At 35.0% G+C, this 18335-nt stretch overlaps 2 protein-coding genes across 2 annotated transcripts; one reads left to right on the forward strand and one right to left on the reverse strand.

Annotated features, from left to right (window-relative positions):
* Positions 1 to 245: 245 nt before the first annotated feature.
* LOC114533530 (exportin-T-like) lies at positions 246 to 13155 on the reverse strand. The gene is made up of 39 exons (XM_028555060.1): positions 12786 to 13155; positions 11988 to 12070; positions 11650 to 11706; positions 11343 to 11412; positions 10777 to 10869; positions 10404 to 10532; positions 9758 to 9841; positions 9540 to 9649; positions 9083 to 9159; positions 8817 to 8899; positions 8606 to 8685; positions 8388 to 8465; positions 8188 to 8266; positions 8013 to 8051; positions 7863 to 7925; positions 7711 to 7782; positions 7524 to 7576; positions 7209 to 7284; positions 6991 to 7050; positions 6847 to 6897; positions 6704 to 6772; positions 6112 to 6206; positions 5553 to 5619; positions 5418 to 5456; positions 4517 to 4573; positions 4363 to 4431; positions 4081 to 4157; positions 3905 to 3974; positions 3527 to 3685; positions 3224 to 3280; positions 2911 to 3006; positions 2745 to 2838; positions 2239 to 2306; positions 2109 to 2157; positions 1909 to 2024; positions 1780 to 1827; positions 1415 to 1486; positions 1209 to 1265; positions 246 to 388 (listed from the first exon to the last, which is right to left on the reverse strand). The coding sequence occupies exons 1-39, from the start codon at positions 12849 to 12851 to the stop codon at positions 362 to 364; spliced, it is 2889 nt and encodes a 962-aa protein (XP_028410861.1). The 5' UTR covers positions 12852 to 13155; the 3' UTR covers positions 246 to 361.
* A 97-nt stretch (positions 13156 to 13252) lies between these two features.
* LOC114533521 (rab GDP dissociation inhibitor beta-like) lies at positions 13253 to 18072 on the forward strand. Its single transcript, XM_028555050.1, has 10 exons — positions 13253 to 13400; positions 14383 to 14590; positions 15316 to 15543; positions 15623 to 15731; positions 15810 to 15860; positions 16054 to 16306; positions 16631 to 16733; positions 16997 to 17141; positions 17486 to 17540; positions 17837 to 18072. Exons 1-10 carry the CDS (start codon positions 13356 to 13358, stop codon positions 17975 to 17977), a joined length of 1338 nt encoding a protein of 445 aa, XP_028410851.1. The 5' UTR covers positions 13253 to 13355; the 3' UTR covers positions 17978 to 18072.
* Positions 18073 to 18335: the final 263 nt, after the last annotated feature.

The raw sequence follows: 18335 nt of genomic DNA on the forward strand, positions 1-18335 counted from the left end.
GTATATCGTGATAAATTTCAGGATTTTTTTTATCCCCTAAAGCCGTTTTTAGGACAGCGACAGTCGCACACCTACAGCAGTCTTACGTTGTTTGAATCTGCACCTCATTTGGATCGTAAGGATCATAGCTAACACATGGTCATAAACGATCTTTCATACAACGAATAGCACAACATCCAAATTATTGATTACATCGATTGCCGGAACGCGTCAAATATTAAAAAGTTAACACGATTTTTGCCCGTTATTGAAATTATATTTCATTCAAATTTACTTCTGTATTTTACAAATATAACTCGCTCTTCTTTTTTCCGATTCTTTTCCTTCTTCAGTTGGCCCAGCTCATAGCCACAAGCAAATGTCACGATTTAAAACTGTTAAAGAAGGCCTGTAAAAGAAAAACGTAAAAAGATGTGTAATGAGCACGCATTGAAGAAGGCGGTTTCAGACGTCGAACTTTTCATGTGCCGATATCGAATGCAAGTAAACTAAAACAAAGATTTTCGCTTAAATTTTAACGTTAGTTTCGACAGTCACATTAAAAGTTCGACGTCTGAAACAGGTTTTAGGGGCTGATTACATGCAGCGAGTTATCCTGGCTAGGCGAGATGAAAAGCGCATCACATCAAAGGCTTAACCTGATTAGTCTTTCATTATATTATGCAGCTTTCACCTCGCCTAGCCGGGATAACTCGCTCCATGAAAACAGGCCCTTAGTCTAGTTAGAGATAGTACGTCCACACACAACTCCAATTCGCCCTGTTTGCTCGTGTAAACACTAAGCACGTAAAACTGGTCAAATTTTCTTATGTTTTTACCAGATGATCACCATTGAACACCTGAATCAAACTTGAAGTTAGTTGCCAACTTAATTTGCTTTTCAAGTTGAATATTTAGGTCTAGTTGTTTTTTGGGGAGGATTTGTTTGCCTTGCTGCCCAAGCTGACAGGAGCAAGTCGGTAGATTGATAGTATGTTCGTGGATTCACTTTATAAAAGTTAGACAAATGTTTAGCGCTTGACCCCAAATTTCTTTACCGTAACTGTAAAGTTATGTTAATTCCCTGAGGTTTCTCAATTTTTCGCAGACGAAAACAGAAAACTAACCGCTTCCGGAATTGAACATGTACGACAATTGAGAAACTATATCACTCGTGAAGCAAGATTTGTACAGACTTGAAGTAAAGCAGTTAAATATCAACACAACACCTTTAGGAAATTTTTGAATTGTTTAACGTCTGCTTGTTCGACATGACGACAATACTCCTAACGAAAAAAATCATATAACATATTAATATCTATAAGAATGGTAATTCTTGACTGAGAGTTCAATACTTGAAATTAAATCAATATACATGTGATTTAAAATCTAGTTGTTATTTTTTCTATCATTTTAAGGTTGATTCAAAACTGACCTGAATGAGTTCTGGAGCAAGATTGAGGGAAGGTAAATATTTACTTTGCAAGAAGTGAATGAACTGTCCGCCCTGAAAGTTGAGGTATAAATGTTAAATATTTTATGCATAAAATTATACTTTAAAAAGCATGATGATACACAAAGCATGCAATATGGTGACCAGCAGTGACACGCCTCGCGTATCCAGACCGTGATTATTACAAGTCTAATTCTTCTAATTCTAATATAATTCTAATTCTAAGTCTTATCATGGTCATATGACACAATATTTATGACGTCGAGAAATCTGCTGATCAACATCAAAAGACTGCATATTGTTCAGTACGTGACTTTACAAAATGACTGACGTGAGACGATATGTACCTGTTTCTGATGGAGTATTTTCTGGATTGAAGAAATTTCTTGCAATGTCTACATGAAACATTGAAACACAAAATTTTTGAGCTAAAGAAAAGTTTATGAAAAGCAAAAACAGATGGAATAAAGACATACAAGAATAGTTTGTGCATCATTAAGGTCAAACTCTGGCTTCGACGGTGCCACAAAACATGATGGGATAATATGATTGTATAGAAATTCTTGAAATGCAGTTGGTCCGTCTGTGTTGCCTGGAGAAAAAGTGAAAAAGAATATCGTAAAAATTCGGCATTCATTCGGCATGTTTGTCCAACTATTTTACATCCAATACATACCCCAAATTTCCACTAATTTCTTTAGAATTCCGAAACACGCTTTTTGAGACTAGAAGAAGACAACGTATCATTTAGTTTATGAACTCATGTTCCACAATGTTACAACATTGCAAAATGTTATTTCACTTACACTGGAGTCTGCAGGCTCAACTGCACCGTGAATGATTGTCATCAAGACCTCCTGCGTGTTCTGCGGCTCTGAGATAGGATTTCGCATAAATGCAAAAATTTAATTGATTGTTTCAAAGAACTGAATTGAATTTTCGTACAGTGCAAGAAAACTTACAATTGTGTATTTACATCACGATAAAAAGTAAAACAATACTCGTTATAACATTACGCGTGTATCCATAATGCAGCTTGCAGGACGTAACTAACCAACATTCTAACTTTTATGCCAGGGGCCGGTTGTTCGAAAGGCGTTTAGCTTAAACGGTGGATAAGTTCAAAATGGAAAACAAAACGATCGATTTATTGAACTACTGAGCTGAAATATTTCGATGTAAATAGTTTAATTTTCAACGAAAGGACATATTTAATGCATAAAATGTAGTTTCAGTCATTCAAATGATGTTTGAGAGCGTTTAAGCTAAACGCCTTTCGAACAACTGGCCCCAGGAAGCTACAATTACTCACCTTGACTAAGTATAACTTCGACGATATTGTTATTCACAAGACTAGCAATAAACTGAAAGTAACTGTTCTTTAACGACATTTTTTCTCTTGTCGCCTAAAGAAAAATTATTTATTTAACCTGATACGAAATTACAGATGGCAAAACAACACGGTAACGCTTTAATACCTGTGTGTCAAGGGAGTCGGTAGGTTGATTAAGAACCGAGAAAATTGTTCTGACAATAGGCATAAATATTTCTTGAAGAAATGGTGTTATGTGATTCTAAATAAAAAAATTAAGTTAATAATTTCGCAAGCTCATCAAGCATGACAATCATGAACTTTCAAGAACAACAACTCCGACATTTCCACCGATTTGAAAAACACAAAATCGTCTATCAGTGATCTTTATTGCAATTGCCAGTGATCTTTATTGCAATTATCTATATAAATAGCACATCTATTGATTATTCTACGCTATAATAAACCACTATACTCACTTTAAATTTGGAAATAATCTGGTTAATTAGTGGAATGAATTCTTGAATATCTTTTGCCTGAAACAAAATTTATTCAATTTAGATTTTAACCACAAATTTATTCAATTTAGATATTTTCCATCACGACAACATATGTTTCTTTGCCAACTAATAACAACAAACTGTAGAAATATCTGCTATATACGATGTCTGCAATGTGTACTTCCAGTAATTTGTCATGTGCATCAGTATCACCTTATATATTAATATAACTGATTTATTACTGCGTAAAGTTAAAGTATATATGCACAAAATATACACTACCTCTGGATCTTTAAGTAAATGAGTAACGGCCACAGGAATGTAAGGCAAGATATCTTCACCCAAACAAATGATCATTCTGTGTAGATATTGCCGCACACCAGAATGGATGAGATCTCGGTGAATACGTACTGTAAGGGCTCGTAAAAATACAGGCAATGCCTAGAGGGAGTTGAAACGACATCGTGGCTTAAATTAACTGGCTTAAACAACGAGGAGAACGTGAATAACTTCACGAATAATTTTTATTAGGTACGTCTGCTGCTGAAAGAAAAAGCCATGCAATCAGTGGCAGACACGACGACACAGTTCGTTGCGTAATCGACCAATACCCACTTCACAAATTATCACCAAAGATGTCGTTCACATAGCTCTACGTACCTCAGCAAAACAACTTGCACAACCACATTGTTTCATAGTTTGTTGAGTTGAGAATGCTTTGCTTAAACGACTAAAAGAGGACGTCAAACAAGTCAAGCGCATGCACAGTATAACTCCTCATAGTATAAAACAATGCCCTCTTTAACCCTCAGAAAAGTGACTGTAAGATTATTTACCTTGCAAACGAAGCAAGATTATACAAGTATTGGGCGTAGGGTAAAAGCGAAGTTTCATCCAGATTACTGCAGCTTATCTAAGAAATAAAATACGTCACGACATTTTCAGTGTTTTGCAGGCTTAGCCATGCTTACGTTCTAACATGATCGTAAAAATTCGTATACTATAGTCTAAGTTATTGTATTTTTTTCACTCCTGAATAGGCAACTCTTCGACTCAATCGCTTTTGCTGATAGATATGAAACTCACGCAGGCATGAAAAGTTTAATTCACGGACTCACTTTGTCAAAAACAGCATTGAATCTTGTTATCAATGGAGTAATTACGTTTCTCATGTCTGTCTCTTGTTTCTAAAAGATAAATACATAAAAATACATGGGCGACATTGATTTTCACAATCGATTATATATAATTGCAATGGTGCATGTACTGTACCTCTGCTGTGGTGCCGCTAAACACAATTAACAGACCAGCACTTTCGTAGAGAAACATCTGAATAGAAAGTTAAGAAATTTTGTTGTTTGGTTAATGCATGAACTTGACTCATTTCTTAGTGAAGATTAATGTATTTATTAGTATAATAAAAGAAGTTAATATCGAAGAGTTGGCCCTCGCGTGGGTTCCTAGCAGGGTGTTTGGCACGGGGGGTTTCCCCGGGCCTTAGTATTTATATAGCTTGCCTTGTTGTTTATCTGCTTATTATCGCTTCGTTCGCCCCGCCTTCCTCCCCCGACACTCCACCCGTCGGGGGATGGTTTCCATTTATTGTTTTTTAGTTTAGCCTCTCTAGGTTCAGTTGGTTCGCAAAGACTCCTACGGTATGTATCTAACTATTTACTATGTGTGCATCGTGTGTGTTCATGTTTTCCTTCCACGGCTTTCACTTTTGTGATTCCGTGTGACAGTGTGATCACGGGATGGAGAGGGTACCGTTTAGGTTCCATATCTGATGGACGTACGCATGATTAAAAATGACAGTAAAGACTACGCATCGCCAACCTCGTTCGCTTCGCCGAGCTCGTTCGCTTCGCCGTGCTGCCGTCTCCATCCCTACCGATCCACAGCGGGCATAACTAGTTAGGTTACTATAGTTATAGTATTCGCTAAGCCTCGCCTAGCCTCGTTGGGCCTTATCTGAGTATATTTAAATTGATCTGACAGCATAAATTCGTCCATGAAAACATATTTTGTGAAAATGACGCGAGATTCATGCACGTGAGATAATTGCTCCTTCATAGCTAATTTAATATATCCATGTATAATTGTTGCAATCGATAAAATAATACAAATCGCAGTAATTCCATTATAAATTGATTAAACTGTAAAAAATGCTTGCCTGATCATCTGCAGAGAACATGTTCTGATACCCGTTATTCTAAGAATGATAAAACGTATCTCTATTTTCGCACGTAAATATTTTAGTTTTATATTAAAATATATTTCATATTTAATTGACCACACAAAAACTTACGGGTGACACAACTAAAATTGCTTGAATACGGCTGAGAACATCCAAGGCGAAATTTTGTAATTGATTCCTGAAAATACATTTTTATACAAATCTTCAAAAGATTATCATGGCTATATTATCGTTACGCTCCCAACAGTGCGGCTAGCTGGAACCCTCGCATTTACATCGTGACTATAGTAGTCCACACAGGCAACTCCACGTTCAAGTCTAGCAAACAACCCCAAACATTGATGACCACCAATACGAACAATAGTTCTCCCCTTTGTGTCGATGGTCAAGACGATTATTCACACTGGATGATGCCCTTACTCTTGATTGCCTTTCATTTTAAACTAAAGCCAGTTTTTCACTAGCGATATTTTCGTGCAACTTTGTTTTCGTTTCGAGCAGAGATTTCGAATGCATGCAAACACCAAAAGACAAAGCAAAGATAGACTACGCATATGGTGGCAAAACCCTGGGCGTCTCTGACGCAGGAGGAAGAAAAGGTCACTTTTGAGAAAAAGTCGTCAGTGGATAAAAAACGGTCTTTGACTGAAAATTGTAGCATTAAACTCACTTGTGGTTTCGCATGAATCTAGATAACAGATAACAGCCTCGACTTCGTACTTTACAATTGGAATGTCCGAGGCAGCGTTCGTCAAGGAATGAAGCCTACAGAAAGAATAAGGTTAGAATTGAATGCTATTGAGAAATTTAAATAATTTATAAATAGTCGAAGGAGGAGTAATCCTACATGGCTTGTGCATATGTATCCAATATAGACGTATTTCTTAAAAATGGCGGCCAAAAACCTGGGTTTTTTACCTTATAATTAACCGAAACGTGCTTCTAGATTTTTCTCTGGTATAATGAAAGGAATGACTTCAAAATATTTGTGTAAAATGCCTTAATTTTAGTTTATAACATTAAGACTGGTAATAGCTGCTAGCGAGATTGACAATGCACAATCGAGCTTTTTATGGACGAGCTTTTATATATTTCCTCCACATGTCCCTCAAACCATTGCTATATATGCTAAAATGTCAAACTTGTCATCCCATCAATCATCCTATTAGAATTTTGAAATCTTTGCATGAATGCTGTTCTTCCTAGGCTAATTTGTGATAAAACGGTCATTTTTATGAAAAGCGTCATCCAATGGTGCTTACCAAAACCTCTGGGATAAATTGAGGTTGTGCTGCGAAGAATCTGTCATAGCGAACCAATGTTTCAAAATACTAAAAAATCAATAATATATGTAGCAATTAATCCAATCGAATTTGATGTTTTTGAGAAAAGAAAATTGTCTTACCAAGATGGTAACGGAAAAATGTGTTTGGGAAATGACATTGCTTTTTATCAACTGCAATTGTAATCAAAATAATTCATCAATTTATTATTAAATATTACAGTGCATATAGAATCAATAAAATTTAAAAACAAATTAGTGTCTCACAGTTGAGAGTATGTTCTGCATAATTTCCCATCTCGCTGGGTCCGTGTAAACCTGTTGGTTCTAATTTACAAAATAAAGTTATTAAGTGAATAAATTAGATCAGATTTTCAAAGATTTACGATTAATAACTATTATAATGATGAATACTGGTCATGCATGCAAACAGGCGAGCGACTGCGAGCAGATTGAAAGTGAACTAAAAAAACACGAATCCTAACCGGTATAGCTTCACCAACGTAATATATCGTTCTTATAGCTACTTCCACATCCATAAAATCCAAACTTTTCCAATCCCTGAAAAAATAGGGAAATTCAAAGTACATTTTATGATAGTCATGTATGATAAAGTCATGTATGATAAAGTCTGTTCACATGATCTAATTTTTTGCTACGACGTTTTCTATCACTATGATAGAAATATAGCTGATTTTGCAGCAACTAAAAAAGTGACAGAACGTCGTACGAGTTTCACTTGTTTAGGCAAGAAGCATGCAGTTTCTAATTCTATATAATCATGGCTGGAATAGCATTACCTTAATCTATTTGATACAACCTCCATTACGGTTGACAACAGTAGATTAGGATCCTAAAAAGTGCACACCAATCAGTAATTTCAACAGAACTTGAACGAGAATTCAACTTGCAACTTTAACATTTAAAATGAAATACTCTCCAACCATTAAATTGCGAAAGAAAGAAGTTAGAAGTGTAAGTTTGTACCAGCTGTCCAATGTTTTGAAAAAGGATTTTAAGGAGCTTTCTGTATTCCAGAAACATTGCCTCATCTTCCCCCTGAACAGAATTATCATAACAGTCAACAATTTAAAGTTAAATACAGTGCAAGACAACAATGTTTTAATAGGATGTCTAACCTCCTGATCAAAGTCGTATGACTCGTCATATTTCATTTTCTTTATAACAGTGAGTAGCAAACCCTGGTGATTAAAATACACTGTTTATATCCCTATTGCCCTAAAGTACTAATGCATGTGAATTAATATTCCTATATAACCAGAACTTACCTTGATATTTATTTCTTGTTCAGCTGACATGTTAGGTATCTGTTAAAACACAAATATCATACTGTTAATTCTGATCCCCTCGTCCCTTTCTCAAAAGACAGAACGGTGCTGGGCACTTCATGCAGATAACAGTATCTACTTTAGCTCAAACGTTGCACACTCCTTTCCTAAATACCTGTTTGAGTAGAGTAATGTAATCCCTTGCAAAGCTGTGAACACTTTGAGAAATATCATCATCTTCATTGCCAAGAAATCTGAACAAAATAACGAAGTTTGGATAGAAAATGAATGGGTAAAGCTTGGTTATTTTATTTATCATAGAGATTCTTTCAACATTACTCTCTTTATAGCATGCATGTATGGAAAGGCACGTACCCAAACATGTAATTGAGTTTATTTTCAATAATGCTCAAAGTCCTATCCGCTTTATCCGAACTTCCAGCTTTTGTAAGTCTAAACAAAGTCATAAGAAGTAGGAAATTAAACAATATGCATGCATAGGCCTTCAAATTCTCTGAAAGGCCCTGCATTTGTAATTTTTTGGATACCAAAAAGAAATGGAGCACACAAATATCATATCATCGTATTCATACTTTGACCAGCAGATAATGAGTTGAGTTCCAGCTGTATTAATAAGCTTGGCAAGTTTGGCCTGAAAATCGCTATCGTCCGTCTGCATGAAAATGGAAAAATACGTACAATCACTTCTGCATTAATTTAAAAGTGTATACTGTACCAATAAAAGACACTTTGTATTATAATATACTATACATGCACTGCAATCATATATATATATTTATATACCTCACTTGGTGGCAAAACACCAGCATCTTCCAAAACTCTTAGAAGGGACTGAATCAACTCAATTTTATCCACAGGGAGCATTCCTAGACAATTATGAAAAGCATTATTAAAAATTTAATACAACTAAATAGAGTTTATATACTGTTAGAACTTCGCTTTCGAAGCCTTAGCTACACAAATAAAAATACAACAAAACCTAATGTATATTTTGATCAAAATGGTTACGTCCTATGACTTCGCGTTATGTACAGTAACTTCACTCTTACCCTTGTTAATGATCTCAGACAGACAATCACACGCACTTTCTCTAAGTAGATCCATTGACAGGTGACCCAACAATATCCTATGATGGAAAAGTTCAAGAAGTAGAAAACAAAATCTTGACAGAATCTATGGCTTTTATTGATGCAAAGGCCGTCTAAATGTAATATGAAGATATTAGGAACTTCACGAAGCCTGTCAGGCGCACGGGGGGAATAAGTTAGACTAAATCTAAAACTAGCTTTTGCTTTTTTACATTGACTACAACCAACTCAGAAGCTCGTTGCGCGTATTTTTCATCAAAACAAAATTATTTTTTGTCAATTTTAATTTCATGCTTTTACTCACAGCAGCAACGAGAATCGTTGCAACGCGTGCAGGGAAAAAGCCATTAGACTTATAAGACTTATATGTAGTTGTATAAAGTTAACAGTGAAAAAATCGTTCAAACTGAACATATACCTTATAAATTTATCGTTCGCAATTAAATTAATATCAATCCAAGACACGTAACGTCCGATCACATCCAAACATAAACATATAACTTGGGCTTGAACATTTTCTGGGTCACTCTAAATCGAAAATATGTACGCATTGCCAAATATACAATATTGAAAAATACGTGGTAAAAAAAGAGAGTCTACATGTATATCAACATAATACATTGATCTGTAGCTTACCAAAATCTTATACCACGCTTCTACCAAATCATTCACACACTGAACACGCATTGTATCCTTGATAAGAGTGCTTCGTTGGATATCCTATGAGGGAGAAGTTTTGCATGGAATTATTATAATTAGAAAACAAAAACCTCGTAGTCTTGATAGAAGTTGGATACAATGTAAAGGCCCGTTCACACGATCCAACTTTGTCGGATCCAATTCACTTAATTCTGACGTATGGAATGTAGTTTGTTATTGGTAAAGCAGATAAGCAGTACTGCATTGGCTTTAGTTGATTTGCTGCTCGTATACATTGCAAGTCAACAGACTATAAAACATCCAAAAAACATCCATCAGAAGGATTCGACAAAATCCGCAACACCGATACTGCTATACAACTTCTTGACATGTTTTTTCAAATTACCGAAAAATTTCTCGCGCAATTTTGGACCGCCTATGGTTTACGATAGGAGATGTCCTTACGATAGGAGATGTCCGATGTAACATAGCCCAAAATGCAGATCTTTTCAGATTTGTTGTGGTTTTTTTAAACCAAGTTTTTTAAACCAAGTTTTTCAGAGCTTTCTTAACGGAATTTTTCGGGCATAAAATGCTCCCAGTTGCACGATGTGCCTCGATCCCATAAATTGCTATTAAATACCTTTGGAGATTGTTGGACTTCTCGATTGATGATTTCCTGGTCAATTGCTTTAAGAATTCTCAAGAAAATATCCATAGCAGCAGGTCCAAGTTGGAGGGTCGAAAGGATATCAGAGAAGAATGATGACCACTGAAATGAATATAAATGCTTGTTTTCTCGGATTAAAAGAAACAAAAAATTACTGTATAGTGTATACTGGGCAAAAAAACTCATGCAATATATATTGAATTGACCAATTCTGTAAGGTTTATTAAGTTGAGCCTTCAGAAACTTGATTGTTTTTTCCTATATACTGTACGGCAAAAATAATGTATTGCCTTATGGGTATTTGTTTCAAAAGTAACATGTTAATTGAAATTAGCCTTTGAAATACCTTTTCAGGGTAGTCATTGACAAAAATCAACACAATCACTTGAGCTCCTTTGTTTAATATGAATCCTTTCTCTGCATTAACATCACTCATTGACTGATGAAAGTTGAAGAAATCAGTTTTAGAGGAAATACATGAATGTAGTATTAAGAAAAACTCGAAAAGTTTGAACAAATTCCTCCCTTAATGGAGTGTAACTTCCTAAAGGGGAAATGATTTATGTCAGGAGATGGGAGTTTCAATACAAGATGAAAGATATTTGTTGGGCAGTAGTGAGACATACTGTATTTACTATTGCGACCTAAACTGAAACCCTACCATAACTGATAGCCATCACTGCACCTGGCCTTTTTCAAGGCAAAAGATTCACATTTTAGTAAGTGAATGAGAGATGAAGCACTTTAAATTATGTGAAAATTACTGCAGGAGTCACAGAGCTTAAAATTTCCATAAGAAAGTGCACTGTGATGAATATCTGTGGTTTGAGCAGGTTATGTTAATTAGGAAAGGGGTAGTCATCCAATTTGGTGCAATTTGATTGTACAGTAGTGGGAAAAAACTAGGTTTACCTTTTGTTGTAGCCATGACATCAACATCTGCTTCAGTGACTGCTGATCAGATTCTGTCATGCCTTTAAAACTGAAATATGAAATTTGCATCACTGTGATATACATATATAATAATCTTATTTCACACTTTTATTATAGCTCAGTCGCTATAATCACTTATATTTCGATTATTTTGATAAAATAATCAAAATATAAGTGATTATAGTGACTCCAAATTGGACAGTTGCAGATTGTCATACATGAATAATCCCCCAACCTCGCAATTGTTAAGTTAAGCCCTGTCTCAACTCTCAACACTTTACAATACCTCTTTTTTGCACAGTGCTCTAGCACTTGAAAGCAAAAAAATTTGGAATGGTCATTGCTACAGAAAAATGAAACAAGAATTAAAAATGAGTTTCCAGCCAATATAAGCTAAAATGCATCCGCTCTAGATGCTGTGTTGGATGAGCAATGACTAGTTAATAGTTTTCTGGGTTAGGGTTAATTCCAACAAATTGCCTCTGATAATCAACTACTGTCACACAATGAACACAATGTAACTTGAAAGGGAAAATGGAAAAAGGCTTATTGTGACTACAGTTGTTAAAAGACGATGTTAAGCTCTATAATTAGTGTATATATGTACAAAACAAACAGATGAACCTTGCATTCCCTTGCAAAAGGGCTTGGCCACACACTTTCCATCCATCAACAGAATTTTTCAACTGTTCGAAGTAAGCTAAGGTCTGAAATCAAACATTTAATGTCAGATATGTTATTAAAGATAAACTTAATTTATTGCTTTAATGAGTGTTTTTCAAAATCTAGCATGTGCATGAGGGTAATCAGTGTAACTACAAAGACAATAAGACTACAGAGCATTATTTCTGTAGCAAAAAAAATTAAAAGAAGACATGGTCTGACACTTCTAGCAGGGTCTAATTTAAGTTACGACAAGTTATTAAATGCCACCTAAAATGAGTGCTTTACTAGGTGCACTGTACTGTAATGATTTATTTTAGATTATTAAAAAAGTTTAAATTTTATTCAAGCAGATGCTCTGTAGTCAAGTGGATTAGGTGCTTGACTAAATTGACTGGTATGTGCTATACAAATTATCCAGGTTTTGTTTCTGCCTGTACTTTTTTTGAACATATGTCATGTTTTGATTTTGTTCTCTTCAACTTTTTAACAAGTTTTCTTTGGGTTAGGGTCGTGATTGGAAAGTAAGTTTTTGGATTTACAACTAGTTCTGAGGCTTGTTGTACACTCAGACATATAAAGAAGTATAAATAACAGACGAGGTACTTCAGTATTTGTTTGGTGCTCCTGCGATATGGAGCTCCAAACCAAGGTGTAATTTTGGTAAGTGCGTTTGAAAGACTCGTCTATATTTTTTTTTTTTTGAATTACGATTATTTTCATACACTGATTTTCTAACAAAAACGCCAGATTACTCACCCGAGCCTGAGCAGAGGGATTTCGATTGGGCGATTCCAAATAACCTTGAAGAGACTGCTCATCCATTACTATTCTTTTGACCAATAACTTGTCGTGAAATTTTACATACTTCGCCCATGGGAATTGAAGAATTTATTCCATTGATCCGCACGTGTTACAAGATCTCAAATATACAAACACATTCAAGGTCAGAATAATGGACTTAAAATTCACCGATTTCTGAACGAAGTTCTCGACTTGACAGTATATTACGGTAAGAACATTGTACATAAATGATTGAATTTCGGACGTTGCGCTGATTTTATGCAATCAATTTTTACCCCCTGTAAAATTAATTTTTTTCACAACAATCCACTCTATTTCATCATATTATCGATATCAGTGGTCGTTCGGGGTTTCATAATTCATATCCATATTTAAACCTGTCTATCTCTTAAAAACAGATGTTAGCCCTTAGTCTTCCCTCCTTTTATCTCGGCAGGTTGAGGGTGTGTGGCAAGTCTTGTATGAATATATTCAATACCAGAAAGACTTACTGATTTTTTTGTTTCATACCAAATTTTATCAGCAATGGATGAGGAATATGATTATGTCGTACTTGGCACTGGCTTAAAGGTACGTTTGAATGTGTTATTTCGCAAAAACCACAGGCTTCGTGTGCACTGACTGAATCAAATATGTCCGATCACTTCTTGGTCAATGACCAGATTTCATTCTTGGCAAAGGCCAGTTTATATGACAATCGGACCTTTCTTTTTCTTGCTATATATCGACGTGACAGCAGAAATATATTTGTTTCAATAAAGACTTTGTTTAGATTTTTAAATATTAAGTGTTTGTAAGCAGCATGGAGACTCTTGAGACTTGAAATGATTTAAAATTTGCTATTACGGCAGTACGGCACACGTCTAAACACACCGGTACTTTCACTTATTTGTCAGCATTGTTTTCGATTTCCTTTATACACTTCCGTAGCTGTACAAGAGGTCTTTAGTTCTTGGATTTATATAAAATATATTTCATATTTCTGGAGTTTTGATTAGTTAGACGCAATATTAAAATAGTGAAGTAACTTTATAGAATACAGATCACCAGCAATATTGGAGTGATAGAAATACCGGGGCTCGACCTCTTTTGAAAAAACGTTTTGTAAATGCCAGGATCTGCAACGACCTGTACTGTGTTTTTAATTTGAAGAGAATTAGGTATTCCATTTATCACCAAAACAGGGACCCTGACCCCAGTACATGACAAATCCCTATTCCTATATATCCCTATTCCAAAACAGCCCCTGCTTAGTGTAAAACTTGAAAACTGTTTGAAAAACTTGGAAATATGAAATAATAAATGGTAACATAATAATTTGGATGTATGGATAAGTATTAATGCACTACTTTGCAAAATGTTGCGATTTTTTTTAGTATTTTTCCTAAAGCAACATTGGTTGAACTGCATTACATAAATAATTTTTTTTTTAAATTTCAAAAAAGTTTCAATTTCTTCCTAAAAACTATAGAAGTCAAAATTCATAAGATATGTTGATTTAAAAATAGGTTTTCTCCACAGAATAAGCCATAATATTTTGTGTTTTATCTAGGAATGCATTTTGAGTGGTTTGCTTTCTGTCAACAAAAAGAAAGTACTTCACATGGATCGCAACAAGTATTATGGCGGTCTTAGTGCGTCACTAACACCACTAGAAACATTCTATGAACATTTCAAAAGGGAAGGTAAACCTGACGAGAAATATGGTAGAGGCAGAGACTGGAATGTTGACCTAATTCCCAAGTTTTTGATGGCTGATGGTAAGAATCTTGTGTTTCCTTATTTAATGGTATTTGGAAGTTCTATGTGTACAAAGTTACATGCATAAACAAAACTTAATTTTACAGCCTATCAACTAGTGGACCATACTTAAACAAAGCCTTTTAATGCAATATGTCTTCTTCACACGAAAAAAGGAATGATGGTGAAGACAATAGCTTAAGTGCTATTGAATGCAACCATCATCTCACAATGTTTGCATCTATGTGCATAGTATATGGAATAATTATTTTAAAAAGAGCAAACTCCCTAGTGGGTATGCTGTAAATTTTATTGAATTTAGATTGCTTATAGCTTGAGTCTGTTTCCAAACTTAAGGTTGTGATTTAGGGCTTATTCTAACCAATTTCCACACACGATACTGAAAACATTGAGAAATTTACTCTTAATACAGATAATAATTAACACTGATATTTAAGTGATATAGATACAGCTTCTTATATATTCTACTCTTGGGTTGGAAGGTAAAAGCTCTTTTACATTCCTTTGTACATAATTTTGATTTTTCTTTTATACGGTAATCACATTTTATACAATGTGTTTCAAATTTTAATACTGCACACATTCACATTTAATGCTACACATTTGCCCATCTGTTTACTGCACAAAGTGTACAATTCATTTGTACACTTATAAATGCTAAAATAGGCCTGCTGTGATTATAAAATTACAATGCATTTATGTTTTTAATCTTTTGACATTTTAGGTGAACTTGTGAAGATCCTTATTCTTAGTGGGGTAACAAGATACCTAGAGTTCAAGCAGATTGAGGGAAGCTTTGTTTACAAGAGTGGGGGTAAAATCTACAAAGTACCTGCAAATGAGAAGGAGGCACTTGCCACGTCACTTATGGGTATTTTTGAGAAACGAAGATTTAAGAATTTCTTGCATTTCGTGTCAAATTTTGAGCCAGAAGATCCCAAAACATGGCAAGGTAAAAATGTAATCATTATGTGTTAGAGCTATATGTTATAAAGGGAAAATGTCATTCATCTACAATATTGCCTCATTAGGTATTGATCCAGATAAAACAACAATGAGTGAAGTGTATAAGAAGTTTGGACTGGATGCCAACACTGAGGACTTCACAGGCCATGCCTTAGCATTGTATAGAGATGATCAGTATGTATAACAAGCATTTGAATTGGAGTATTAAATTAATGGTAGAACTTCATGAAAATGAAAATTCTTGTGTTTCAGGTACAAATCTAAGCCATGTAAGGAAGCTCTAATGAAGATTAATCTTTACAGGTTGCAGTTTTCTTCCATTTATTTGATTCTAGACACTAATTGAGAAGTGAATAATATCAAAATACATATTAAACACCTAATATATATACATATATTTCCCACTGTTACAACATTATTGAATGAATGACACAATATATTGACAGTAAATGCAATTTTTATGCATATTGCACCTTTTTTGTTACAAAACATTTAGCAACTCGTTAGCTCGTTATGGGAAATCCCCCTACCTCTACCCACTGTATGGTCTTGGGGAACTTCCACAAGGATTTGCTCGACTTAGTGCAATTTATGGAGGAACATACATGTTGGACAAACCTATTGAAGGTTATACATATGATGAGTCGGGTGCTGTAAATGGTGTGACATCACAAGGTGAAACTGTCAAGACAAAATGTGTTATTGCTGATCCAACTTATTTTCCTGAAAAAGTCAAAAAAGTTGGCAAGGTAAGAACCATAACCAGCAACTAATTTGATAGAACCCAAGAACAACATCTTGAAAACCGAAGATTAAACTACTATGATTCTTGTCATCTACTGTATTTGTCTAAAGCCCTGTTTACACTACAGTCATTTTATTAGCACAACATGGCTAAAATTGGTACCTGTACCCAAATTTACATTATTAGTGCTCAGGCTACCAGTACAATGGCTGGAATGGATGAGACAGACACAGGAACCCATTTTAGCCGTGCTGTGCCATAAATTGAGTGTAGTGTAAACAGGACTCACCTTGCTATTTTAAATATCTACTGTATAACTATTATCCAGGTTGTTCGGTGTATCTGTATACTGACACATCCTCTACGAGACACATCCAATTCCTCATCATGTCAACTCATCATCCCCCAAAACCAAGTTGGAAGAAAGTCAGGTATCAATCAGTTCTCTTTTCATTCAAGACAACCTACATTTTATTAAGGCCAACAGCTACCATATCTCTATTTAAGGCATGTAATGAAAATTATCATTCATTTTTTACACTTTGTCACTGCCTCTTTTGCCATATCAGTCAGTTACACCACATTTCCCTGTGTCATCACACCACATTTCCCTTTTTTAACACATAGTTACAGTTAAATTGCACCTGCGTTTGCACTATTATTTAGCACATTTTAATAAAACCTCTCTGTGTAGATATTTACGTGTGCTGTGTGTCGACCTCTCATCAAGTTTGTCCTGATAAGTATTACATTGCCGTGGTGAGCACAACCGTAGAGACTGACAACCCTGAAGCTGAACTTAAACCAGGCTTGGATGTCATTTCTCCTATCGAGGATAAGTATGTCTCCTTTTCTTCCTTAAAACTGCGAGGCCTGGTTTCATTTTGTTACCGTTAATTTTGTGTTCACATTGAAACTATCAGGGTAAAATAGCATTGTGTTACAGAAATCGAGTTTGTTCCCTAATTGTTTGCAGCCAACATATAAGAAAGATTTTAACCAGGCCTGAGACGAAGTCTACAGTAGAAACACACAATTATTACATTGACTTATGGTAGAAGTAGGATAGAAACAACCTTTCATGTTGCAAATTTAAAAAAGCCGAGAATGAGCGAATATCAACGAACACATTCTCACTGATGATGTTATCAATGGTCGAACTTATGACAATAAATAATTGCAGATTCTTGTCGGTTGATGATGTTTATGAGCCAATTGATGATGGGTCTCAAAGCAAGGTTTGTGAACTTCTTCAAATGTGATTTTAACTTCTGAAGTCCTGAACTGTACTGTACGCGTTAGAATGTAAAACATTAATCAATCGGAATGCTTTTAACATTAATCATTAATCAGTCAGTAAATAAAACATTAATTAATGCACCTTGTAAAGTTTAAAGTATTTTTTACCACAACCTGGTACTGCAGCTTAAGACTAATAAGTTGATAACTAAAGAGTATTGTTAAAAAATGGTGAAAATGATTAGAATGTACCACAGGACATGATACTCGAACTCTTTTTTAAACCTTATTTTAGGTATTCTTAACTACTTCGTATGACGCCACAACTCACTTTGAAACAACGTGTCAAGATATCAAGGCCTTGTACAAGCGATGCACTGGTGAAGACATTGATTTCTCACAAGTGCAAAAAGATTTGGAAACGGTCGAACAATGAAGAACCGTACCCAACCCTCCCCTCTCTAGTGATCTCACAGAGTAATCACGTCTCTAATGTATCATCGTCACTTTCTGTCAATGTTTTAGTAAACCTTTAAAACTGAGTGTTGTTTTTTTCGCATGATCTTATATTATCGTGACTTTTTCGTTGTGACGCTTCGTAATATTTTATTATGTGATTATCATTTCTCACGACGTAATTTGAATAAGACTTTAGCATGACGATTATTTCCAGCTGTTGCTTACTTGACCTTGAATAGTATTAAAGATTTGGAAATTACTACATATGTAACTGAATGATAATAGTATCGCAGTGATATTACTAGGTCTAGTAACGTGTAGAATGTTTTAATAGA

The sequence above is a fragment of the Dendronephthya gigantea genome, unplaced genomic scaffold, assembly GCF_004324835.1.
Source record: "Dendronephthya gigantea isolate DGI-Jeju-01 unplaced genomic scaffold, DenGig_1.0 000092F, whole genome shotgun sequence".
Lineage (NCBI taxonomy): Eukaryota > Metazoa > Cnidaria > Anthozoa > Malacalcyonacea > Nephtheidae > Dendronephthya > Dendronephthya gigantea.